At 45.6% G+C, this 25,071-nt stretch overlaps 1 protein-coding gene and 1 pseudogene across 4 annotated transcripts in view; one reads left to right on the top strand and one right to left on the bottom strand.

Moving 5' to 3' along the window:
• The window catches only part of ERN1 (endoplasmic reticulum to nucleus signaling 1), an 82,754-nt gene that overhangs the window by 34,811 nt on the left and 22,872 nt on the right, over positions 1–25,071 (bottom strand). For all 3 annotated transcript variants that reach the window (XM_082860714.1, XM_082860715.1, XM_082860716.1), the window contains exons 2-4: positions 21,418–21,538; positions 2,028–2,061; positions 847–919 (exon numbers count right to left, since the gene is read on the bottom strand). In XM_082860714.1, the coding sequence (XP_082716840.1) occupies positions 847–919; positions 2,028–2,061; positions 21,418–21,538 (228 nt within the window). The remainder of the gene's footprint in view (positions 1–846; positions 920–2,027; positions 2,062–21,417; positions 21,539–25,071) is intronic.
• LOC309975531 (large ribosomal subunit protein eL43-like) lies at positions 12,321–13,376 on the top strand (annotated as a pseudogene). The gene has a single exon. The product of its transcript is annotated as a large ribosomal subunit protein eL43-like (transcript).

Genomic DNA, 25,071 nt, shown 5'->3' with positions numbered 1-25,071 from the left:
TTCTGAAGAGAAGCAGCCTCGGTGCCCAGCTGAAGCCTCGAGGGAAAGGAGAAGTCATCACTCATGGGCAACACAGGAGTTTGAGGCAGGAAAAGAAGTTTTGGTGTTTTCTCTAGCAAATAATTCTCTACTGAAAAACAGAAGAGAATTGGGTCTTTTGGTATTAAAAGGAAGTTATGGTAGGTGCCAGGAAAAGAAACTCAGAGCAATCCACATGTTTCAACTGCATTTCATCATAAAACCGATTCTTCTGAGTCTACAGCTGACATCTGACAAGTTCTTTTGGTTAACGTTTGTTTCAGAATACTTTATTTTTGGAACATTCTGTGTTCTTGAAACCGTTCCACAGATACCTGCTTCTACGATGCTGTCACCTTTCTCTCCAAGAAAGCAAAGATTTCTCTTGAGCTTCAGTAAACAGAACTTTAAATAACCAACAATGTGGATTTCCCCATCATCCCGGTGTTTAAACTAAGCCTTAGCAAAGGAAAACTGCCACGGAGAGGCAGTAACGACTGGGTTTCCCCCAGATGTTTCTGAGGATCAGAAAGTCGTTGCAAGGTTTCCAGTCTGGAGCCTGGCGGTGTCTGCTGAGCGCCTCCTGAGTGCTGGCTGAGCCATGAGAACCTGCTGGTCCAGATCAACGTTTCTGAACCTGAGCTGTACATTTAAAAGCTCACTGAGGAAGCTGTGAAAAGATACTGATGCCCAGGCCCCAATCCAGACCACCTGATTCAGAATTCCCAGAAATTTTTTTTTTAAGCTCTCAGGTGATCTCAACGCACAGCTAAATTGAAGGTCAGTGGTCTAGAGCCTCCGGAGTAGAAAGCAGCTAAATATACTCACTGTCAGGCCTTCATTATTCTTGCCCCCAAGCGTATACAGGCTGCCATCGTTGGGATCTGGGAGGAATGCAGGCCTAGAAGTTAAGCAATAAGTATCAGTGAAAGATTATAGCTCAGGGCACAGAGTAAAATACCAAAGCCATGCAAAGCCATGATTGGTGAGGTGGGGGGAGTGGTGTGTGTGTGTGTGTGTGTGTGTGTGTGTGTGTGTGTGTGTGTGTGTGTGTGTGTGTGTGTGTGTGTGTGTGTGTAAAACAATTCCACTGCTCTTTCATTTTACCCGCAGATAATAAAATATCCTTCTGGTGCTCTATACTATATACTAGAGTGAAAAAAAAGCAACCTACAAAGGAAAACCAGTACAAAACCACAGAAGACTAAATCATCATTCCGTCAAAGCGTCCTGGATGAAGGTAAAATAAGTGAAAAGGACCCAGCAAGTCTGCTTTTCAGTTTCCCAGTCAGCTGCATATAGAACTTCAACAATTAATATTTAATAGCATGGCAAGGTACGTAAACAGGGAGAACAAATCTGCCTTTGGTGTTCCACAAACATTCATTTTTAGGAGGCAGTAAAAGCAGACTCTGAAAGCTTGACATGAGAAAGAACCTGCCAAGGGGATGGGTCAAGGTCTCATCAGTAGCTTCCCAGGAAGCAGGTTCAAGGTGCTCTTTTGTAAAGTTAACCTGCTAACGACTGAACTACGACGCAGTCACTCAGAAACCCCTTGCTGAGTCTTTCCTCTAATGTGTTCATAGCATCATTTGAGGCTCTTGGAGGTGCTATCCAACTTTTACTCCAAAACACACACTCTAGTAGCAGGTCACGTTCCTGTCTCCTCTCCACGGTCAAGCACAGTGAAGAGGGAGAGATCTAAAGACCCCTGGGCCCTCCTGAGGACTTGGGAAGCTTAAGAGCAAAACTCGACTTAAGTTACATCTCAAATAAGCCTTTTTAATACCATTGCCTTCCCACCCCGCCTCCCAGGGAACTGACCATCCTCTCCCCAACACAGGCTTCTTTCTTTCAAAGCACCTGTAAGACTTCCTATGTCTCAGTCACTCTCATTCTACCTTAAATTTATGCATACGTGTACTCCCAGCAACTAGCTTCGTAAACACTAATTGAATAAAATAGAAAATGAATTAAAGGGAAGTGCTGCAGCAAATCAGAAAACTTACTCTTCCACGTGTGTTGGAACCTGCAGGACTGGATCTGTGCAAAAGAACAACAACAAAGGCATCGTCAGACAGACTCTAAAATATCTAGATTCCTAGAGTTCCCAGGACTAGCTCACAAGATGGACCGATAAATTTATCTACATAACGTATGTGAAGGCACTTTAGAAAACTCACACACAGAAACACAAATGTAAGCTCTTACAGCTGTCGCCGAGATTGGAGAGAGGCCTGAGAGCAGAAGGGAACTGCTCTCAGGAAACGTGCCTCTAACTTGGGGGACGGGCATAGAAGGAAACACTGGTGACAACCCGCAGTGGACAGTGGGTCACAATGTCACTACCTGACACGTCGAGGACTTCTAAAACCTAAATCATCCCTTGGTGAGATGCCTGTCCTGCTGCGAGATACTCCCACTGGGAAAAGCAAAACTGTGACTTAAGAAGCAATGTGGCTGTTGATGAGAATTTGACTGGATGGTAGATGGTAAGTACACGCCTTTGGGGCAGGAATATGGCAATTTTAGAGCCTTGAGTGTTCATTCTTCTTGATTCCCTTCGATCCATTAATTCCATTTCTAGAAAATCTAGTTTTAAAACAACACAAAATGTGGAAAATGCCTTCAGTACAAAGATCCTCACAGCAGCATCACAAATGACCTACTATTTAGTGATATGGTTAAATTATGGGCTGTCCACTTGGTAGAAAATGAAGGCTTCTGAAAGGGCTTATAAAGTTTAAAAAACTGTATAAATCTTTATACTGTTATGTTCAGGAGAAAAGATAACATTGTACCTAGAGTATTAATGCAGCTGAGGAGAAAAACCTTCAATATGCATTAAAAAAAGAACTACATGGAAAGGCCAAAAAAAAGAGTGGGAACTGTAAGTTATCTTTGTTGGAAATAGAAATGACTCCCCCACCTTTTCTATATTGCCCCAAATTTCTACTCAAGTAGGCATTACTTTTGAAATCAGAAAAAAAGTTTTTTCTCCAAGTCACTTTTAATATTTGCAACAGTCTAAGTGGCAGAATTTCTCCCTCCCTAGCTTCTCCTGGGCACATATCAAGAGGGTGCTCCCGATTCCATGGGGTGGACGGAGGTGGGAGAGAGAGGCCACCGACACTGCTGTAACAGAGCTAAATCCCCAGGCACAGGACCGCACGGCGATGAGGCATTTCCAGCCATCAAGACCCCACCGGCTACAGGCCACGCTGCCCACACGTTCAAAGCTGGGGGCGAGGACGGCAAATACTGTGATGTGATTTTGGACACCGGCTCTGCTGATGGTGGCAGGCAGCTGTCTAATTCCCTGGGTCAGCCTGGATTCTCAGAGGAAGGAAAACTCTTTCAAGCCTTATCAGCTGTTGATTTTGCTTTACGAGCCCGGCTCTGACACAAAGGCACATGGGTGTTCACAACAACAGAAGCGCAGGCACCACGTGTGGTCTGTGGGCAGCGAACAAACAATTCATTAAAACCAAAAGCATTTCGGGAAACAGGAGGAACTTTCAGTCAGAAAGCACATGTTTATTGTTCCCACTAATCACCTCTCGGTATACTCTCACAAACAGACTGATGCAAGAGACAGGAAACGAGGGCACACAGCACTCACCCTACTGAAACAGGCAGGGAGCAATTATAACCCAGCTCCTCCAGCGCAGCCCAGAAGCCGTGCACGCCAGGGACAGCAAGAAGGCATGTTCCAGAGCAAACACAGCAGGCAAGAGGGCGTCGGTTTTGCTCACTTCAGCCACTTAAAGGTATTGCAGATCAACCCAGATGAGGAGGACACTACCGAATGCCAGCCATTCGCCAGAAACAAGCCGTGGAGACCAACGGGATCTCGACTCCTGTTCCTGAGCTTATCTTTGCTGGACAGTGTTTGCTCACTCTCAGGGTCTCGTCCTCTGGCGCAGACTTTCCTGGTTTTCTAGAGCTTATTCACTGCTCACCTGACACGGAGGCCTCAGGTCCCAAAGTGTGCCCTGCACCAGAAAGGTTCCAGTTAAGACACAGGCCACCAGCAGAAGCCAGAGAAGGATGGGTAGACACCTACATGGGTGTTGAAGAGCCATGCTTCCTCCTAGGCTTAAGGGGACATGAACTCCAGCAGGGGTACCTTCTCATCCATTCATAATATAGGGCCCCTGGAATAAATATCTGCAGAGCTGCAGGCCACGTCACAGCATGACTGTTAACACAGCTCCGATACAGGCAAGCAAATGCGTAACCGTGACCTATTCCACTCATGTGTTTCCCTTAAAGAATCATCTGAACCTGAGCTTTGCTTTAAAATACTACAGGAAAAAAAAAAATCATATGGGAAGGGGGCAGCTAAGACAAAGAACGGCAGCCTGTTGACAAATGTTCAAAGATAGAATTGACAACACTGGCCTGTCATTTTACTCTTCTCTCTACATATGCTTGAAATTTTCCATAACAGAAAAGGTTAAAAGATAAAAATATTTGAAAAGCCAGCAAAAGGCACCATCTGAAAACGTGCACTGAAAGCCTAACACGAAAAAGGAGTTGTTTTGGATTTAATAATGAGAACTGGTATCAGGCAAGATTCTTGCTCTTAAAAAAAAAAAAAAATCACCCACGTGAAAAGGAACAGTGGCCTAACCCTAAGGCTATAAACAAACACTGGTACAAAATAAGCCTCTCTACCTATAGGGGACTGATAAGGATAAAAGCCATCTCACAAAGCTGCTTTACTTTCAGAAGGAAAAAAAAAAAAAGGGGGGTTACTTTACAAGTATAAAAATGGGTGTTATTCAAGGTAAAGGTAAAGATATCAGAAGAGGAAAATAAAGCTGAAATCAGTGTTTGGTCTCCAAGATTAAGACAGAAACAGATCTGCCCACTGCTCCCCTGGGAGCAGCCACTGTAGTCGGTTCCCCTCCAGGGTCCATCCAGCTCAGACCTGAAACGGCACAACCTTTACTCTTGGAGAAACCTGGGTGAGGTCAGGTGATACTCAGGGCTCCTGTTTTGTGCGGATCGAATCCTCCTTTTCAATCTGAGGCAGAAATGACTTAAAATAAACGTAAACCTCCTGTACCTACAAAAGAAGTGAGTTTTCGTCTTTCCAAGAATACCTTTCTCGCCTTCATCCTCGATCTCATCCTCTCTCAAACCTCACACCTTCTCCCTCTGCGCTGGACCCCAACCGCACTCTTCACTCTGCTCCCTTCTGGAGCTCTCAGTCCATCAGCAACAACAGCTCTACCCTTCACCCCGCGGGCTATCCCACGTGCCTGCTGCCCCAGCCCACGGGCTTCATCCCTCCCCTCCTTGAGACTCTCCACCTCCCGGCCTCTGTGGCCCTTGCACTGCACTGATTTTTCACTCACCTCTCCCTCTCTCTCTCTCCCACCCACTCCTCTCCCCTCTCCTCCCCACTCCCTACTCCAACAGGGAGGAACTTTTCCAGGTTCTCCCCTCAGTTCTCTCCAAGAGCACATCCACCTCTGTAGCTTCAACCATAACCACAGTGGGGAAATTCTAGGTCCCCATCTCTCGAGCTCTTCTTTCTGGACTGACTGGACATTTCCACTATCTCCTGCCAGCACCTTGACCGCCACTTGTCCAAATCACACCCTCCATCTTTCTCTCCAGACTGGTCTGACTACCCGATTTTGTTAACGCCATTCTCCTAGAAGGCGGGCAAGCCTCAAACCATTCTGTTGACGCTCATTTCTCCGCCAGCACCTGCCATGAGAAGCCAAACTCCGTGGTCTATTCCATCATCCTGTTTCCTACTCACAGCATCCCTTCAACATCACTGGAAGCCCTTGTCTTTCAAGCGCTCCCTTTTCTCCTAGTCTGTGTGCCCTTTGGGATCAGAAAGACCTACGCTTAAATCCTACTCCGCCAAATCTCTCTGAGCCTCAACTTCCTCATCAGTGAAGAGAAAAAAAGAAATAGAGGTAATAACACCAAACTCATGCAGCACCTCCGTGTGGATTAAAGGTTAAATATGTGTTAAGACTGTAAGTCAGTGCCTTGATAGAGAAGAGTGATCCTTCTGAAGACGTAAATCAGATTATGCTTCCCTGCCACTCACAATCCTCTGATGGGTCCCATCTCACTCAGTAGAGGCCGATGTTCACACAGCGGCCTACAAATCCCACACAACCCCACCCTCCCACACCCACCCTGGCGCTCTCCGATTATCTCCTCCTCACTCTATTCTGGTGAGGAGGAACGCTGGAATGCCATGCTGGAATACAGGGTATTCCTCGAGTACTGCCAAGCCTGCCCCTGCCTCGGGGCCTTTGCATTTACTGTTCCCTGTGCCGAGGTCTTCGATCAGATGTCACCATCTCAGAGAGGTCTTCCATGACCATCTCCTACCTCCCAGGATTCCCTACCCCTCTTCCCTGCTTAATTTTTCTCCATGACACTGACCACCTCCAAAGTACTGTGTATTTTGCTTATGTTTTTAAACGTCTGACTCAGGCCACTGGAAGATCCAAGGGGGCTGGGATTTATCTTTCGCTGCCTGCTAGACCCCCAACATCTAAAACAGTGCCTGGCGCACAGGAGCTGCTCAGTATATTTACTGAATGGGGCAATCGATAAATGTTAGTTTCCTTCCCACTTCCACTCCTGCCCTGCCTGGATATCCATTGCTGATCACTTCTACAATCCAGCAGCTCTGCTCTATCAACCCTCAACCCAGAATCCACCTAGCAATCCCCTTTCCTCTGCCCAGGCTTCTGAGCACTGCCGAAGAAAACACTATAATCACGTGTGTGATACCAAAATACATGTATGGCCAGCTGGGCCCCATGTCATAGGAGATATGTTTATCTACCTACTGGTTGGCCTCTGTTCCCCGTTCCTCACAGCTGGTGTTTCAGACCTTCACCCCTTGCCTCAAGGCTCTTTCCTCTCCGCACATGACTCCCCTCTGTGGCACAGGGGAAGTGAGGGGGGCAGACCGGGTTCTCAGAAACTTCCTACCCCTCACCCTCCAGGTTTGCCCAACCCCACCCTTCCCTTCACATCTCTATAAAAGGACGTTTTCACCTTCATGTTCACAGATATTTCACACTCACACATCTAAAGCCCCCAGATGGTATCCTGTCTCCAAGGATCTTCAAATCCTTCTGGCTAACTCCTTCCCCTCTGCCTATAAACACGCCAAACCTCTGGGGTCCCCTTGCCTCCTTTGTACATGCTCCCCGTTCTCTCCTAAATGCATCCACTTTAAGTGTACAGTTTGATGAGTCATGCTGCATGGCTTGTGGGATTTTAGTTCCCCGACCAGTAATCGAACCTGGGCTCTCGGCAGTGAGGGCACAGAGTCCTAACTACTGGACCACCAGGGAATTCCCTCGATGAGTCTTGAAAAACATGCACATCCACGTAGCTACCCTCACGATCAAGATACAGGATATTTCCATCACCCTGAAACATCTTCCCATATCCCCTTAGATTCAATAACCTAACCCCCACCCCAGACACCACTGACAGATCTGTTATGTTTGTTCTAAAATTTCACAAATGGAATTCATACAGGAGGTTCTCTTTTCTGTCTGGCTTCTTTCTCTCTGCATCATGTTTCTGAAATTCACCCATAATGTTAAGTGTATCCGTTCTTTTTTGGTGCTGAATAGTACTCCACTGTATGGGCATACCATCAATTGTTCATCTGTGGATGGATGTTTGGGTTATTTCCAATTTTGGGCTGGAAAAACGTGAATAAAGCTGCTAGGAACATTTGCGTACACGTCTTTGGACCTATATTTTCATCTCTCTTGGGAAAACACCTGGGAGTAGAATGACTGAGCCATACTGTTTACGTCTGACTTGACAAGAAACTGCCACAGTCCTCCAAAGGGGCCGTGCCTTCCCGCCAGCAACGTGTACGTTGTCTAGAGTTTTTTATTTTTAAAAAAAATTTTTTAACACACAAAAATCAATTGATAAACACGTTGATATCAAAATTAAAAACACAGTATCATATACAGTTCTTAAAAAAATACTTAGATGTAAATCAAACAAAAGAGAGACAAGACTTATATGTTGAAAACTTCAAAATGCTGATAAGAGAAATAAAAGATCTAAAATGCAGAGACATACCATGTTCATAGTACAGAAGATTCAACATAGAAAAGATACCAATTCTTCCCAAACTGATATACAAGTATAATGCAATTCCTACCAAAATTCCAGAAAGATTTTTTTTTAAACATCTTTATTGGAGTATGATTGCTTTACAATGGTGTATTAGTTTCTGCTGTATAACAAAGTGAATCAGCTATACATATACATATATCCCCATATCTCCTCCCTCTTACCCTCCCTAACCCACCCCTCTAGGTGGTCACAAAGCACCGAGCTGATCTCCCTGTGCTATGCGGCTGCTTCCCACTACCTATCTGTTTTACATTTGGTAGTGTATATATGTCCATGACACTCTCTTCGTCCATCCCAGCTTACCCTTCCCAGTCCCCGTGTCCTCAAGTCCATTCTCTACATCTGTGTCTTTATTTCCGTCCTGCCCCTAGGTTCTTCAAAAGCACTTTTTTTTTTTGCCTATAGTTTTTAAAATGTTGATTCCTAGGTCTTTCCCCCAGGAAGTTGATTCTGTAGGTAAGAGCCAGGGAATTTGAATTTTTAACACATGTGAGGTAATTCTGACGCTGAGCCATACTGGGAAACCAACGCTCGGGATCCTCTGTTTCACCCTCTCACTTTCCATACCTTTCTCAAGGCACTGCTCTCTGGCCCCTACCCTCAGGATAAGGTCAAAACTGCCAGTGTCAAGTTCCAGTGGCCGAGTCTAATAAACACTGACAAATCCTCCTCCCACGTGACATCTGGCAACATTCTCCAGGAGAGCCCCTGACCCAGTCCCACTTCCAACTGCTTATGGAGTCTCTCAGCCCCAGAACCCGTCATCCATCCTGAACCTGCTCCTCCTTTTGCATCCCCCAGATCGGTTCGTTGACCCCACTTCCACCCGGTCACACAATCTGGAACCTCAGAGTTCTCCTGACTCCCCCCACCTTCTCTTAATTCTAACCCTCTCCCATTCAATTAGATCCTGAGTTTTATCAGATTAGACCTACTAAACGTTTCTCAAAAATCTACGTCCTCCTTTTCCTCTCCTTCACCAAAATGTGGCAGTCACCACTTCCCACTGGCTCTACGGCAAGCTCCCTGTCTCAGATCTCTGCCCTTCAGACGTGCACTCCACCCACCGCCCGAGGGCCGACAAAGGCAAATCTGTTCCTGTCTTTCCTCCACGTAAAATCCTACAACGGCTCCCCTCTGCCGACTGAATACCTTCCATCTCTGTGGCTCAGGTCAGAGGTTCCCAAACTTTCTGGGTTCACGGCACCCTTAGTGTCTTGGTAATTTCTTCACAAGGCCCGAGGCCAAAAGAGATACCTAATGGTTCCATTTATTCAGTGGTTAGGTCCAAACGACTTAAGTATTTAGGGCCTCGCAACTTAGAGGCCACGTGGAAAAAAATACTACTACACGTCAACTGAAAGAGAAACGTTTATTTCATTCTTAACCATAATTACTCACTAGTGGGATGTGTGTACCTGTTGGGCGCTGCACATATTCCATATCTTATACTCTTGTTAGACACAGCCACTCTCATTACCATGCCATGCTGATTTTCATGTGGTATTTGAATTGTATCACAGCGACAGCCCAAAACTCAGCTGTGCAAAGACACGTCCTTGAAAGGCAAGTAGCGCGATCTAACGTTGGAAAGTACTGACTGCCTCAGGCGTGGTGTTTGACACTGTGCAGCGCTGCTGTATTTCTCTTAAAAGTTTAAAACTACCTGCAGTGCCTCGAGAGCTTGCCGGGGCTCCCAGGGCCCCTCAGCACACAAAGGAACCACAGGCCTTAGGCATTCAAGGCTCTGTAAAACCTGGGCCCAATTCTTCTTCGTCACATCTCTTCCCCAAACGCAGCCCATGCTGTCATGTCAGTCTCTGTGCTCACCATGACCTGCCGCAACTCCATCCATCCACCTCTGCTTGTCCTTCAAATGCCCCTTTCTCCAGGAAATCAGAAACTGAACGCCTACTGCACTTGGTATGTTCTTTTTTTCTTTTGGCTGCCACGCCGCTTTGTGGGATCTCAGTTCCCCGACCAGGGATCAAACCTGGGCCTCCTGCAGGGGAAGTGTGGAGTCCTAACTACTGGACCGCCAGGGAATTAATTCCCTTGGTAAGTTCTTACGATGCACTTACCACATTTCTCAGGTGACAGGCACTTAATTGCATGTGGCCTCTCTGGTTCTCAAAAATCTGGGGGCTGGATTGAATTTTAAGCACTTTGTAGGGCAGGGACTATCTATTTTGTTTCTTGTGAAATACACACAGGCAAGTGCCTGGGGCTTATGACGGTTCAATGAATAATCAGAGCGTGAACTCCTGTGTAAGTGCTGCCCGGGTCTTTGCTCCCCTCATACTTAGCAGGTAAGCCTGTCTGCAGAATGAAAGGAAGTCGATAATTTAAGATATCCAATACTGCATGTGGGATATAATCATTCTGATAAGTTTATCCTAAGGAGAAGGACTTTTCCACACAGAAACCTACATGATAAAAGCCAAAAAGAACTGCCCAGGTGTAGCTCTGTTTGTTCACTCACATTTAAAAATTACTTAAATTTATGGGAAAAAATGATACGGCATTTGCTTCAAAATGATGGAGGAGGGGGAGGGGGCCATCATGTGTGGACCATCACTGAAGCTGGGTGGCTGGGTGCATGCGGCTTTCTTACTATTCTCTTTACTTTTGTGTGTGTTGAAGTTTTTCTAAAATGAAAAAAATTTTAAGAAGAGAAGCTAAAAAAAAAAAAGAAGCTATTTAAGGAATACCTTTCCAGGGGGTTGAAAAGAAAGGCCTGTTCTTCCTGCCCACCCTCAGCTGTAGTATAAATCTTGAGAGCCTGATCCTACCATGTCACAGGGCTGGAAGAGAGAAGAGAAACCCAGGGGACGAGCAAGATGGACCCGGTCAGCACTATTTCAGTCTTCCCTAAACACAGAAAAATGCCTCTGATGAAGTCAACCACAATTTAAATAATTGTCTCAAAGCGCAGTTTGGGACCGACAGCCCCTCTCTGGAGGAGACTCTGGGCAGACTTACTTTCACGTAGGAAGGGATAAGATCGCTTTGATTACAGAAGCTGCCAGAACAGGCTACCCATCTGACTGGAGCTCAAGGAGCCCTACGAGATCATTCTCTTCCCTTCCCTAGATGAGCATCGATATTTCTGGAACACACTGCTTCTCCGGAGGAATCTAGATGGGCACTGGCTTTACTGCCCTGCTCCTCCTAACCTCTTCTTTCTAAAGCACAACCGCCCAGCTGGCCCCGACACACCTGGCATTTAAAACCAGCTCCCTCTCTGACTGGGAGGCCTCTCCAGGTACGAGTAAGATGTCGTGACACAGCTAGAAACTCTGCAAACCAGACCCTTCTAAGTGCACGTCCAGCAGCGACCAGAAATGTTTTGGGTTGGCCCTCCTGAAAGGTATTTAAGGACCAAAAGAGCACAAATGAAGTCCCAACTGCTTTTATGCTCCCTTTAAGCATTCTCGTACGCCAAATATCTGAGAGGCTCGTTCCTTCTGCGAGCAAAACAAGAAAGGTGGTTGCATGGTAGGGGGTGAGACCTTGGAGAAGAAAGGGGTGGAAACTTTGGGAGGTGGTGTGGTGGGCACTAAGGAGGGAGCAGCTGGAGGCTTCTGAGAAGAAGAGAAACGTGGTACAAGAAGGAAGGTGAGACAGGCAGGCACCAGGGGACACAGTAGATGAGACAGAGAAGCAGCAGCAATCAAAAGGGTAGTGAGGAAAGCAATGCCATAACCCCAGTAAGAAGGTCTGAGCCAGTGGGGGCAGGGGAGGGTGGGCAGGGAGGGTGGTGGTCAGGAACCAAACAGGAGGGGAAGAAGAACGTCAACAGGACTTTGTCCTGATCAGAAAAATGAAGTGCAGGAAAGGAATGAGTTAAAGAGGACACGGAGATTTTGACCCTAGCTGATGGTGAAACTAGATCGGTTAGTCTGAAGGCAAAAGCTGCCACTTCCTCAAGAAAATGCTTAAGGGTCGAATACTGTTTTCTTATAAAATTTATTGGTAGAAACAAGGCCATTCACACACACACACACACACACACACACCCTTAACTCAAAACTTAAGTCTCCCCAATATGGTTCATGCACTCAAGTGAACCAATCAGGGAATCCTCATTTCCTCCCTCCAGAGGGAAGGAACTTAGGTTACCTGCGCCTTGAACTCCCCTTAAAGTTGTTAGGTCCAAGTTGTAAGGTGGCAAGTCTCAAATGTTCCTCGAAGTTCAGCTTTCTTGAGGACAGCATTTTAAAATAGACATCTAGCTCTCTGGGCTTGGACCTAGGTTACGGCGACATGGCTAAATGCACCAAGAAGGTCGGAATTGTGGGTAAATATGGGACCCCTTACGGTGCCTCCCCCGGGAAAACGGTGAAGAAAATTGAAATCAGCCAGCACGCCGAGTACACTTGTTCCTTCCGTGGCAAAACCAAGATGAAGAGACGAGCTGTGGGCATTTGGCACTGTGGTTCCTGCCTGAAAACGGTAGCTGGCGGTGCCCGGACCTACAATACCACCTGCCATCACAGTAAGGTCTGTCATCAGAAGACCGAAGGAACTGAAGGACCAGTAGAAGCACCACCATTTGAAATGCTGCTAGCCTATGATGCATAGGTTAATTTATGTAACAAAAATAAATAAAATAAAATGGACATCTAATCAGAAGCTCCTAAAATCCACAGTGAAATTCCAAATCTCATCAGAACTGGGGGAAGATGCTATGAGTTTTCTTGCAGGGTAATCTCTGTAAGTCCCCAAATGTCACGTGTGATAAAGACGATCCTGTAGAAATACCAACGTCATCTGAAAAACCACCCATACCAAAGGCTGTCGAACGCTATGGTCTTACTCATCCTCCCCTCAGCAGAAGTAACTCAGACCTAAAAAAGCACACGGCATGCTATAACCAGCTGTGAAGGAATTAAAGCTATAACCAGGCATGAAGGAGGATAAGACAATTTAATGCTTGGGACTAGGCCCCAGTGCCTCTCAGGATGTCACTGACTTCACAGAATTCATTCTTGAGCCATGAACTGAGCCATGAGGATGAGCAAGAGAACAGTAACGAAGTCACAGCCCAAACTGGCCTTTTACTGTGTGCTTCAACATTCACAACTGTCTTCCGATACATTGCAAGCAATGCTGCAGAGAACCCCCGCTGGAGCTGAAACCTCTGCTACTGCGTGTGATGACTGCTATTCATAAGGCCCTCCGGACGGTGAGACGTATTATTCTGAAGCAAATCCCAGGTGTGTGGGAGGGACGAGAATGGGGGTACAGAGAAACGAGACTGGGTACCAGCTGGTGCTTACTGAAGCTGAGTAATGGGTACAAGAGGCTTCATTATATAATTATCTCGATGTTTGTGTATGTTTAGAATCGTTCGTGATAAAACATGAAACACAAAAAAGAGAAAGAGAGAAAATACTTTTTCAAGAGACTCAAACGCAGAAACAGGCCTCCCTCACAGCCCCTCTCAAAAACTTAATTTTCAGTCCTCTGAAACAATGGAGAACAAATAAACGCCTTTTTTGTGCTTAAGCAATGAGGGAGAAAGGTAGTGATGCATATCTTAGGCCTAGAAAATTCCTTAAGAGAAAACAGATCAGAACTACTAATGAAAAGTCATCCCTTTCACAACCTCCCCTTCTCATGCTTCCCTCACACCTCTGAGGGCAAATCTTGGACTCTTCAGGGGAACGTGCGCACCGCCTGAAGGACAGGATGGAAAACCAACTGCAGAAAGTCACAACAAGCCATGTGCAACTCAAGATCAGGAACTGGAACCTTCCATGACAGTACATCCTGAGGAGGCAAAGCCCAGCTTCACCTGTTTCTCCAGGTTACCTGGGACCTGAGTCAGTGCTGGGTGTCTCAGAAGTTTACTAGATCATCCCTCGCTGTCCACAGACCCCACCCTCAAGGAATTAGAAGTCCAGTAGGAAGACAAATGTAAAAAAAATTCACAGCAAACAGGAAGTGTCGTAAGAGAGGCTTCAATGAAATGCCCCCGGAGCTCGATGAGGGAGGCTCTCACCCCGCAGGAGTCCAGGAGGTAAGATGTGAAGGGGGTCTTAATGGATAAACAGGGGCCTGCCCAACACTGCAGGCTGCTGGCAGGGAAGGGACATAAGCAAAGGCCCGATGTCTCCGAGACCTGGAGAGGATATCGTGGCGGCAACAAGCAGCTGAGGCTGGAGAGGGGGGTGAGAGCCCGACTGGGAAGGGCCTTGCACGTGTGCTGAGGAGCTCAGACTCCACCCCGGGGTCCAGTGCTTCGCAAACTAACTGTGGTGAAGGGCCAGCTGTTGAAAATTCCAACCCACCATGGATGAGGCTAACGCTCCCTTTTTGTACTTCTCGTGGACAAGGAACAGGCGTGGGAAGACCACACACGGAGTAGCACCGCTCCAGACAACACCAAGTGCATTTCAGCAGGGGGTGCAGCACGGTCCAGGTAATCTTTCTAGAGGGCATGTCCAAGGGCTGCGTGCTGGGTGAATGGGAGCATAAGGCAGGCAGCAGGGATGGCGGTCAGGAAACTGTTACGTGGATCCAGGAGGTGGATGTCGAGAGCGGGGCTGAGACACTGGCAAGGGGGACAGGGAGAAGTAGTCAGATCTGGGAGACCCTTCATGAGTCCAGGGGACAGGACGTGGTGACCAAGGGGCAGAGCGTCACTCTTTTCTAGCCTGGGTGCACCATGACTGTCAGCACAAGTAGGAATTGTGAAAAGAGGCACATGGTTTTAGAAAGTCATGTGGGAAGATTTTCTTCAAGTTTCAAATAACTAATTTTGTTTTAATCCTTCCCTCATAATAAATCTCCAATATTAACCATTCAGGGGACATCTCAGGAGTCTAGACCTGTCTGGCTGGGAGAGCAGCATATTTTTATAGTTAGTAAAGAATGGTTCTAAATTAGATCCAGTCCGGGACTTCCCTGGCCGTCCAGTGGTTAAGATTCCGCATTTCCAATGCAGGCGTCGCGGGTTTGATCCCTGGTCGGGGAACTAAGATCCCACATGCCACGCGATGCAGCCAAAAAAATAAGTAAGTAAATAACTAACTAAATAAATTAGGCCGAGTCCTCCATACCTACTATTACTGGAAAGGAGACTGAAGGAAATGGGAGTGGGGTTGCTACAGAATAAGCCGCAATTTGATGAAGATTTGAGAGTCAAACTTAGCATTAACTAGTATTCCAAGGGGAGTGTAAGAAGCCCTAAACCGGCTGTGGCAATACCGAAAAAAGTCCTTTAACTCCACCAAGCCAAGGCAAGCTTTGTAAAATGAATCTAACACAAAACATGACAGCAACATTCTCAGTTTGTATTTGGGCTGGGAGTGCAGCAATGAAACACACTCAGCCATGTTCACTGGTGACAGTTCAGAGACAGACAGTGGTGCTGCTATAGTTACAGAATCACAGCTTAGAAAGATCACACCGAAGGTAAAATGCCAGGGCTCAAATTAGTTTCTGAAAACAAATAAAACTCGTTTTCTGTACTAAGTGTAGTCTGCTGCTGTGGTGTGAGAAATCTCCATTTCTGGGAACAGCGACACATGTTTGGTTGAGGAACAAAAGCACCTGCCAAAACCACTCTGTAGAAAGAAAAAAAAACACTCCCAGTCTGTTGGCCCCTGAAAAACGTAAACAGTTAGGAAACCATGAAGTGGAATAACAGGTATATATTCTACAGAACCCCAGTTTGATGACTTAAAGGGGTCTGTTAGCATCGGCAAGTTTCTTCCATTTGAGTTTGACTCCCCACTGCCACTCAGGGCCAAGCCCACGTCCTCCCTTGCCTGGACCAGTGCAGTAGCCTCCACCTTGCCCTGTCTGTTCAGCCTCAACACAGCACCTGCTGATCCTGTAAAGTAGAGGCCAGGTGTCTGAGCCCAGGCTGCCATAACAAAATACCACGGCCTGGGTGGCTTCAACAACATTTATTTCTCACAGCTCTGGAGGCTACAAGTCCAAGATCAGGGTGTCAGCATGGCTGAGTTATGGTGAGAGCCCTCTTCCTGGCTTGCAGACAGCTGTCTTCTCACCGTGTCCTCATGTGGTGGAGGGAGAGTGAGCTCTGGTCTTTTCTTCTTCTTATAAGGGCACTGATCTCATTATGGGGGCACCACCCTCATGACCTCATCTAAACTCAATCACCTCCCAAAGGCTCCACCTCCAAATACCATCACATTGAGGGGGGTTAAGGCTTCAACATATGAATGTGGGGAGGACACAAACATTCAGTCCATAACACCAGGGTATACCACTCTTCTGCTCAGATTCCTCCAATGGCTTTGAAAAAAACAACATCCTTAACACCAGCTACCAGGCCCTATACCTGTGGTCTCCTTGGGGAGGGCACTGCGCGACAGGCAGTGCTCAGGAAATCTGTGAGGGCATTTCTTGGTGGTCTCAGAGACTGGGCCCTCCTGGTGGGGACCAGGAATCCTAGGTAGCCCTGCAGAGCTGAAAACTGCCCCATATCTGCAGGCTGTTCTTATGTCCTGCCAGACACTCACGTGGGCCAAAATCCTTTAATTATCTGGGTGTACAACCTACACTGCTTTATATAGGAGCACAAAAGCACTTTTTGCACAAGTTTACACAATGAATCTTCTCAAAATGTGACTACTGTATAAATTAAGTAGGGATGTACTTCTTTTGTTTGGAATATTATGAGAATTGTTCACCATCTTGGAAATCCGGCCACCATCCTAGTCTGCATTTTTCTTAGTCGGTGTTAACAGGCACAGCATTCAATCACAGGTGGAGTGTTGGTATGTATCAGTATGTGTCTGAGCCTTTACATGTTAAATTACATACATGTAATTAAAAACTACTTTCTTATTATTTCAGATTACCAGTTGGGTAATATATTTCTTTTTAAAACTGTGTGCATATGTAGGTTATTGTCTATAAATTGTGTTCCAGGCAGTGGTGGGGACAATAAATATTCTGAGGGGACAGGTAGGCCGGGTGAGGGACAAATTAGGAGTATGGGATTAATAGATACAAACTACTATACATAAAATAGATAAGCAACAAGGATATACTGTATAGCACAGGGAATTATACCCAGTATCTTATAATAACCTATAGTGGAATATAATCTGCAAAAAAAACTGAATCACTATGTTGTACATCTGAAACTAACACAACACTGTAAGTCAACTGTACTTCATACACACACACACACACACACACACACACACACATTAAGGGAGCACTGCACCCCTAACATGACTGGCCTCCCAGTTCCTCTCTTACTTCTCTCCTTCCTCTCCTCACTGTATTCCAGCCACTCCTACTTCTCTGCCCTTCTTCTCCCTGCCAACCTCACCCACCTTTGCCCCCCGAAACCCATGCCTTCTGCCTAAAGACTCCCCTGCCCCCTAGGGTTCTTGCTCAATGGCACCTTCTCAGTGGGGGTCCCAGTTTTAAACTGCATCCCCGCCCACCTCACCTCAGCCCAGCTACCTGGCACTCCCTGTTCCACTTCCCTGCTTTCCTTTCCTCCACAGCTCTTATCACCACTATGTACTTTTGTTTTAAAACATCTTTATTGGAGTATAATTGCTTTACAATGGTGTGTTGGCTTCTGCTGCATAACAAAGTGAATCAGCTATACATATACATATATCCCCATATCCCCTCCCTCTTGCTTTGTCTCCCTCCCACCCTCCCTATCCCACCCCTCTAGGTGGTCACAAAGCACCAAGCGGATCTCCCTGTGCTATGCGGCTGCTTCCCACTAGCTATCTGACATTTGGTAGTGTATAGATGTCCATGCCACTCTCTCACTTCGTCCCAGCTTACCCTTCCCCCTCCCCTTGTCCTCAAGTCCATTCTCTGTCTGCGTCTTTATTCCTGTCCTGCCCCTAGGTTCTTCAGAACCTTTTTTTTAAGATTCCATATATATGTGTTAGCGTACAGTATTTGTTTTTCTCTTTCTGACTTACTTCACTCTGTATGACAGACTCTAGGTCCATCCACCTCACTACAAATAACTCACTTTCGTTCCTTTTTACAGCTGAGTAATATTCCATTGTATATATGGGCCACAGCTTCTTTATCCATTCATCTGTCCATGGACACTTAGGTTGCTTCCATGTCCTGGCTATTGTAAATAGTGCTGCAATGAACATTGTGGTACATAACTTTTTGAATTATGATTTTCTCGGGGTATATGCCCAGTAGTGGGATTGCTGGGTCGTATGGTAGTTCTATATTTAGTTTTGTAAGGAACCTCCATACTCTTCTCCATAGTGGCTGCATCAATTTACATTCCCACCAACAGTGCAAGAGGGTTCCTTTTTTTCCACACCCTCTCCAGCATTTATTGTTTGTAGATTTTTTGATGGTGGCCATTCTGACTGGTGTGAGGAGATATACCTCATTGTAGTTTTGATTTGCATTTCTCTAATGATTAGTGATGTTGAGCATCCTTTCATGTGTTTGTTGGCAATGTGTGTATCTTCTTTGGAGAAATGTCTGTTTAGGTCTTCTGCCCATTTTTGGATTGGGTCGTTTGTTTTCTCTATATTGAGCTGCATGAGCTGCTTGTATATTTTGGAGATTAATCCTTTGTCAGTTACCACTATGTACTTTATCTCTGTATCTGTTCGCCCCATAGAATGAAGGCTCTATGAGGGCAAGTATTTTGCTGTATCCTCAGGGTCTAGAACAGTATCTGGATACCTTTATAATCTACTTACGTATTAATGGTTTAGAAATACCAATTTCAGTGATAACTGCAAGATTAAAATTAAATTGAAAACTCAGGGTCTCTATATATGTTACCATCTTTAATCTTTGTATAGAAATAGAGACAGAGAGGCTACCCGGGGCTGAATTTAGCTAAAATAAGCCAATTTATTCTCAGAAAAACAATGAGACTTAGAACATATTGAAATTTCACTGAATTGAATTTCATTACTTGAAATTACTAGGCCTTAATCGGCTTTCTCTAATTCTGCCTTTAAGTGTCTCTTATCTCCTCCTTGCTCTGCCTACCTAACCAGTTGCTGGATTCTCCTGATCCTATTGCTGGCACGCCTCTCATCCTCCCCACCTCTTCCCTTCCCGCTGCCCCTCTTTCTCAGGTCTGTCTCACGTCTCTAGTCACCCCATGCACTGCTGCTGGATTAATCTGGAAGCTGAGCACCTGCTGAGTCACTCACCTGCTCAGCCGCGTCAATGGCTCCCAACTTCCTGTTCACTCAAGTACAAATGGCTCAGAGCTACCACAGGGCTCAATATCCCCCCTGCCTCCCTCCCTCCACCTCCATCCCCCAGCTCCTCCCAAACCGGACCAGTGCCCACACCCCAGACCTGGTGCCTCCTTCGCTCCTTGCCAGGCCTCACTCCCGACTGAAAGTCAGTGTACCCACCAAGGCTCAGCTCCAATGCGTGGAGCCTCTCCTGCCCCGGCAGCTGGACACGGGCTCACAGCAGTTCCTAGCACTCTCTTTGGCGGTTACAAGGCTGCTCCCGGTTGAAGTTCTATGTACTTGTCATTTCTTCCTCCTGACTGTGGGCTCCCTGAGGGCAGGGGCTGCCTTTTTCTTTTTTGTGCCCCATACAGTATCTTTCACAGAGTAAGTTCTCTAAACATGGGTTAAATTTAAAAGGAGGCAAATTCTTTAAGCTCTAAGTTACAGAACAGAACAGATTGATTTTTAAAAACAATTTTTTTAATTTATTTGGTTGCATTAGGTCTTAGCTGAGGCAGGAGGGCTCCTTAGTTGTGGCAGGCGAACTCTTAGTTGCAGCATGCATGTGGGATCTAGTTCCCAGACCAGGAATCGAACCCGGGCTCCCTGCATTGGGAGCGAGGAGTCTTAACCACTGCGCAACCAGGGAAGTCCCCAGATTAATTCTTATGTTTGGCTAAGTAACAAACGAGGCAGGACACAGTTTTGTTGGATAGAGCCGAGGCTACTTGCAGAAATTAAGACTTGGAGATCAATTCAAAACAATACATGTAGGGGAAAGCAAAGCAGAAGAATGAAGTGGCTTGGGGGCAAAAATGCCCTGCCTGGGAATACTGAAACTGAGGGAACAGCCCTACCATTTAACAGTGAAAATGTTTATCTCAATCCTTTTGTGACTTGTTGATTTTCATCTCTGGACAACATCAGAAATTCTGAAATATAAAGAACTCTGCATAAACATGAGGAGAAAGAGCACAGATAATATTCTGGGAGACTGTAAGGCACTGCCCAAGCTGGGCTCTCCCATCTTCTTGTGGCCCCTCACTTCTGAGAGACCTGATCCTTTTCGTCACTTAAAGTCCTTGCTGATCCAAGCAGGCCCAGCAGGTGAGGGAGGGCAGTCTGTGGTACCCCAGCTGCCAGCATCTATGGATGGTAACGTTTGCTGCTGAATTGACAAGATGATGTGTGACCTTCTGATATACACCAATATTTTTCCATGTAAAATACTGTTTTGGAACATTTTATTAATGAAGGGAAAACACTTGTTGTGCTCATGAGAATAATGAGTCACAGATTAGTGACGAAAGAGAACATACCGGTCAGACCTGAATTTAGGGACAAAGGAGAATTATGACAGGACTGAATAATAGAGATGACTCTGAAGCCCCCAATCCTGGGATTTGCCTGGCTTTTATCAGGGAAGAGTAGTTTGGGAATTGAATACAATTTCCCAGCTGTTGGGACTCCAGGCTGCCAACCATCACCAGGAAGACAAGATCATAAAATGGAAGCACGGTAGATTAAATGAGAGACAAGCTTAGTCCTCTACTTCCCTTGATGTAAAGAGCCAATAAAGTGACTAACTTGGATGAATGTCAAATCTTACAGCCCTCAGTTATTTCAGCCTCTATAAAAACAAATCAGTAATTTGAGGTTAGAGAAGATACCTTCTTGTAATTATGATTACAAGATTCTAATCATTAGAACTCAAAAAAAAATTTAAAGCAGCATGTCTTCCTAAAGACCAACCAGCCAGAACTAGTAACAGAAAAGCCTAGAGCCATTTAGACATGAAATCCAGACAGAAGCAAAATAATAATAATAAGAAGAAAGATATAGCTTGTCTCAACTGATACACTTAGCGGATAATCACAACTCAAGCTGTAAACATACCCTTTGAGTGCAACCCCTCTCTTCTCCTTGACTCCATTATCCTTTTTAATTTTATTAAATAAAGTATAACTGTTTTTCTCTTTTTCTGGAATGTTTCCTTGGAAGCAGCTGAGCAAATGTCCATGTTACCCAAGGGCTAAATCTAAATTACCTTCTTTCAAAGTCCATTTGATTGAGCCTGTCCTCTTGCTGACGGCATGCAAACTTCCGTCCAGGGTTGATACAAACAACAAGGTTTCAGGAAGTGTCACAGTGCTGGGACTTCCAAAAATCTGCAATGAGAGGCAGAAGAATCTACGTGGTCAATATGAGTACTCACCTTGGGCATGTACAATCACAGACAGGCCCCTCCCTTACCCCAAGAGTTATCCTTCTAAAATCCACCACCTTACAGATGAAGAAACCAAGGCTGACGAGCCTAAGTTCCCATCAAGGTTTGCTGCTGAACTGACAAGACGGACAACATCTTGGACAACAGCTGGGTCAGGACTAGAACCAGGTTGCCTTATTCTATCTGAGCAGCAATCCTTCCTGCACACGGGCTTATGACCTAACACGTCAGGGATGGGGATTCTGAAATAATCCAAGGCCAGCCTCCACTGAAACAGAGAAAGTATGCTCAGCTTTCAAACTGACTTCCTTCTCTTGGTTATATCTTACCTTCTAAAATCTGGTTATCTTGCAAGACTCCATCTTGCAAGAACACCAGCACACCTACACACACCCACACGCACTTAACGAAATTTTAAAAGGCAGGGAATTGGGGGGAAATATTTAAAGCAAAATAGGAAAAACAGTTCTCATAAACTCATAAAGAGTTTATATAATAATAAAACACCAAGATTTTGAGAGAGACATGTTATAAAAGAAAATGTATAAAAAACATGAGCCAAATGATTCTTTACTTATAAGCAAAATATAATTTAAATCAAAATGTACTTCTTATGCTTAATGAATCAAAAAAAATATTTTACAGAAAATAGCCAAAGGTAGTGAGATTCACTTTCTCATCCATCGTTGACTGGCAATGAAAATGATAAGTTAGCGCAACCTTTCTGGAAAGCATAAAAGTACTCATATTTCTGATCCTGTAGTTCCACTTCTACATCCTAAACAAATAACTCTGGATGTGGAAAAAGCTCTTTGCACAATGTTACTCATTACAGCCCATTTACAAACACAAAAAACAGGAAAGACCTCAATTTTTTTTTTAAGACCTGAACTTCTAAATGGTTGAAACAAATTATGACAAAGTCAATGGAATATTATGTAATTATTAAAATAGCACTTGAAAGAATCTACAATATAGAAAAATGCTTGCATATGTTATCATGTGAAAAATATAGAATCCAAAATTTAATGTGCACTGTGGTTATAATTATACTGGACAGATCTTTTTTTTTTTTTGGCCTGCCCGTCCTCTAGCTTTGCTAGGAACAGTACACTCACACATGGTTTCCATGGGAGCAGCTGTGTGTGTGTGTGTGTGTGTGTGTGTGTGTGTGTGTGTGTGTGCGTGTACACACACATGAGCAGGTGATAGCTGGTACGGTTTCCTAGGACAACACCCTTTTGAGGTCTGGGCCTACTCAGCAATGCCACCTTGTAACGAGATTTTCTCTTTCTTTGTCACTATACTGTCCCACCAATCAGCTGGTTCCTGTAGGTCTTGAATTAAAAATAGGTCAAGGTGGGGCTTCCCTGGTGGCGCAGTGGTTGAGAGTCCACCTGCCCATGCAAGGGACACGGGTTCGTGCCCTGGTCCGGGAAGATCCCACATGCCGCGGAGCGGCTGGGCCCGTGAGCCATGGCCGCTGAGCCTGAGCGTCCGGAGCCTGTGCTCTGCAATGGGAGAGGCCACAACAGTGAGAGGCCCGCGTACTGCAAAAAATAATAATAATAATAATAATAGGTCAATGCAACTTGCTTACACTGCGACAGTTTGAATTTTGGTACAAATGCTATTTTTAAAATATAGGAGTATGGCTGGCTTTTAGCACAGAACATAGAGACTGGAGGGTTACTTGTGCATGGAAGCCTGATCCCAGAATACCTGGTCACTCTTGGTAAAAGCCAGGATGACACTAGTTAATCCTTCAAAAGGGAAAGTTCAATTAATGGCTCTCTCCAGGGCAGCCTGAGGTGGCAGGACAAACACTCCAGTCCTTGCATTCCTTTTCCAAGGTGGAAACCCCCTGACAAGGGGGCGAAGCGGCTGCCAGAACTTCCTCTCACCTCTTGCATGTGTCTGGCCTAGAGGGGAAGAAGTTCCGCCCTCCACTTTGCCCAGGACCAGGGCTCCTCACCTGGAATGAGGGAAACAACAGCAAGCCTTACCCCTACCCGCTGAGTCTACTCTCCATGTAAAGCCTTAAGGATGAAGAAGAAGAGTCTGCTTTTAACGCCACCTTTGCAACGAGGAAATCAGTCTCAGTACAGCCTGTCTAGGAAAACGGAAGCCCCGAGGGTAGCATCTGCCCTAGGCAGAATCCAAAGGTCTTGTACACCAACTATTTCGGGGGTTTTAAAATTATTTTAGTTCACAGGGTACTGATGGTGACAAGCCTCATCTGGACCTGCTCATACCTGAACCAGAGGAACACACATCACCCGGAGCACCGGGCCTGGAGAACAGTGACCTTACGACGATCACTGAGGACTGCAGCCAAACGGGACTTGGAGGGGTGGGCAGGCTGCCTCTCACTGAGGAAGGGGAATGGTCTGCAGCTTGATGTGGGGTGCCGCATGAAGTCAGGTGGGGGCAGTGGAAGACTGAATAAATGAAAAGGGAAGATGTATGCATATCTGGGTGCCAACAGGTGGAAATCCCCTCCACCTGTCACATAGTTACCCTAGGAACAACCATTTTTAAGGTCTTGGGAATCACACCAGAATTGGGTTGAACAATCTGGGTGGCTGAAGTACTAAGCAATTAAACTTGGGAGATTTCTGCGGATACATTTTCCGCCATGTGGAAAAAGCTGGATGAGAGGGAGGAAGGGAGGAAGGAAGGGAAAGAAAGAAAGGGGGGGAGGGAGGGAAGAAAGAGAGAGAAAGAAAGGAAGGAAGGAAGAAAGAAAGAGAGAGAGAGAGGGAGGGAGGGAGGAAGGAAGGAAGAGGCCTGAGAAGAAACATGGCTGAAAGGCTGGGAGAGGGGCCCTGGCCTCCACTGCTCCTCAGGCCTGGCCAAGCTCCTGTCCTTGGGCCCATGGACACCTAATCCTTGCAATCAATTCCCCTCTTAAACTCACTGGAACTAGGTTTCTGTCCCTTGAGACTGAAACAGTCCTAACCACCCCCACCACCACACACACACACAGCTATTTTTTAATATATCTATAGAAAAAAAAAGATGAAGAAAATATTGTAAAATTAAAGCCATAGTTTTTCTCCTCTATTTTCTAAATTTTCTATAATATGATCACGTAATATGCAATGAAGTTTTCATAAAATATAAAGGAGATGGACAAGTTAGCAGGTGGAAGACAAGCTGGGATTTAAAGGAGCTTCAGCGAGCCCCTAAGTTCCAGAAGCACTTTCTGCCTCAGGATATTAGGCAACCTGATCACCTTTGATCACTGATATCCACCAAACAAGGGACAAAAGTTTAGAAACACAGAGGTCTCCCAGTCAGAGAGTGTGTGTCCAGAATAGAAAAGTTTTGCTGTTATTAAAGCCTACAGTACAACTATAATTAACTAAATGCCTCCAATACATCTTATCACAGTACTGATATTATTAAAAGGGGCCAATAGTTACTAAAACATATCAGCGCTGCTCCACGACCAGTGTGGAAACAGAAGCC

This window comes from Leucopleurus acutus, assembly GCF_964270905.1.
Source record: "Leucopleurus acutus genome assembly, chromosome: 19".
In the NCBI taxonomy this organism is placed as follows: Eukaryota; Metazoa; Chordata; class Mammalia; order Artiodactyla; family Delphinidae; genus Leucopleurus; species Leucopleurus acutus.
Note: the sequence above shows the minus strand (reverse complement) of the source record. Positions and strands in the feature narration are given on the sequence as shown.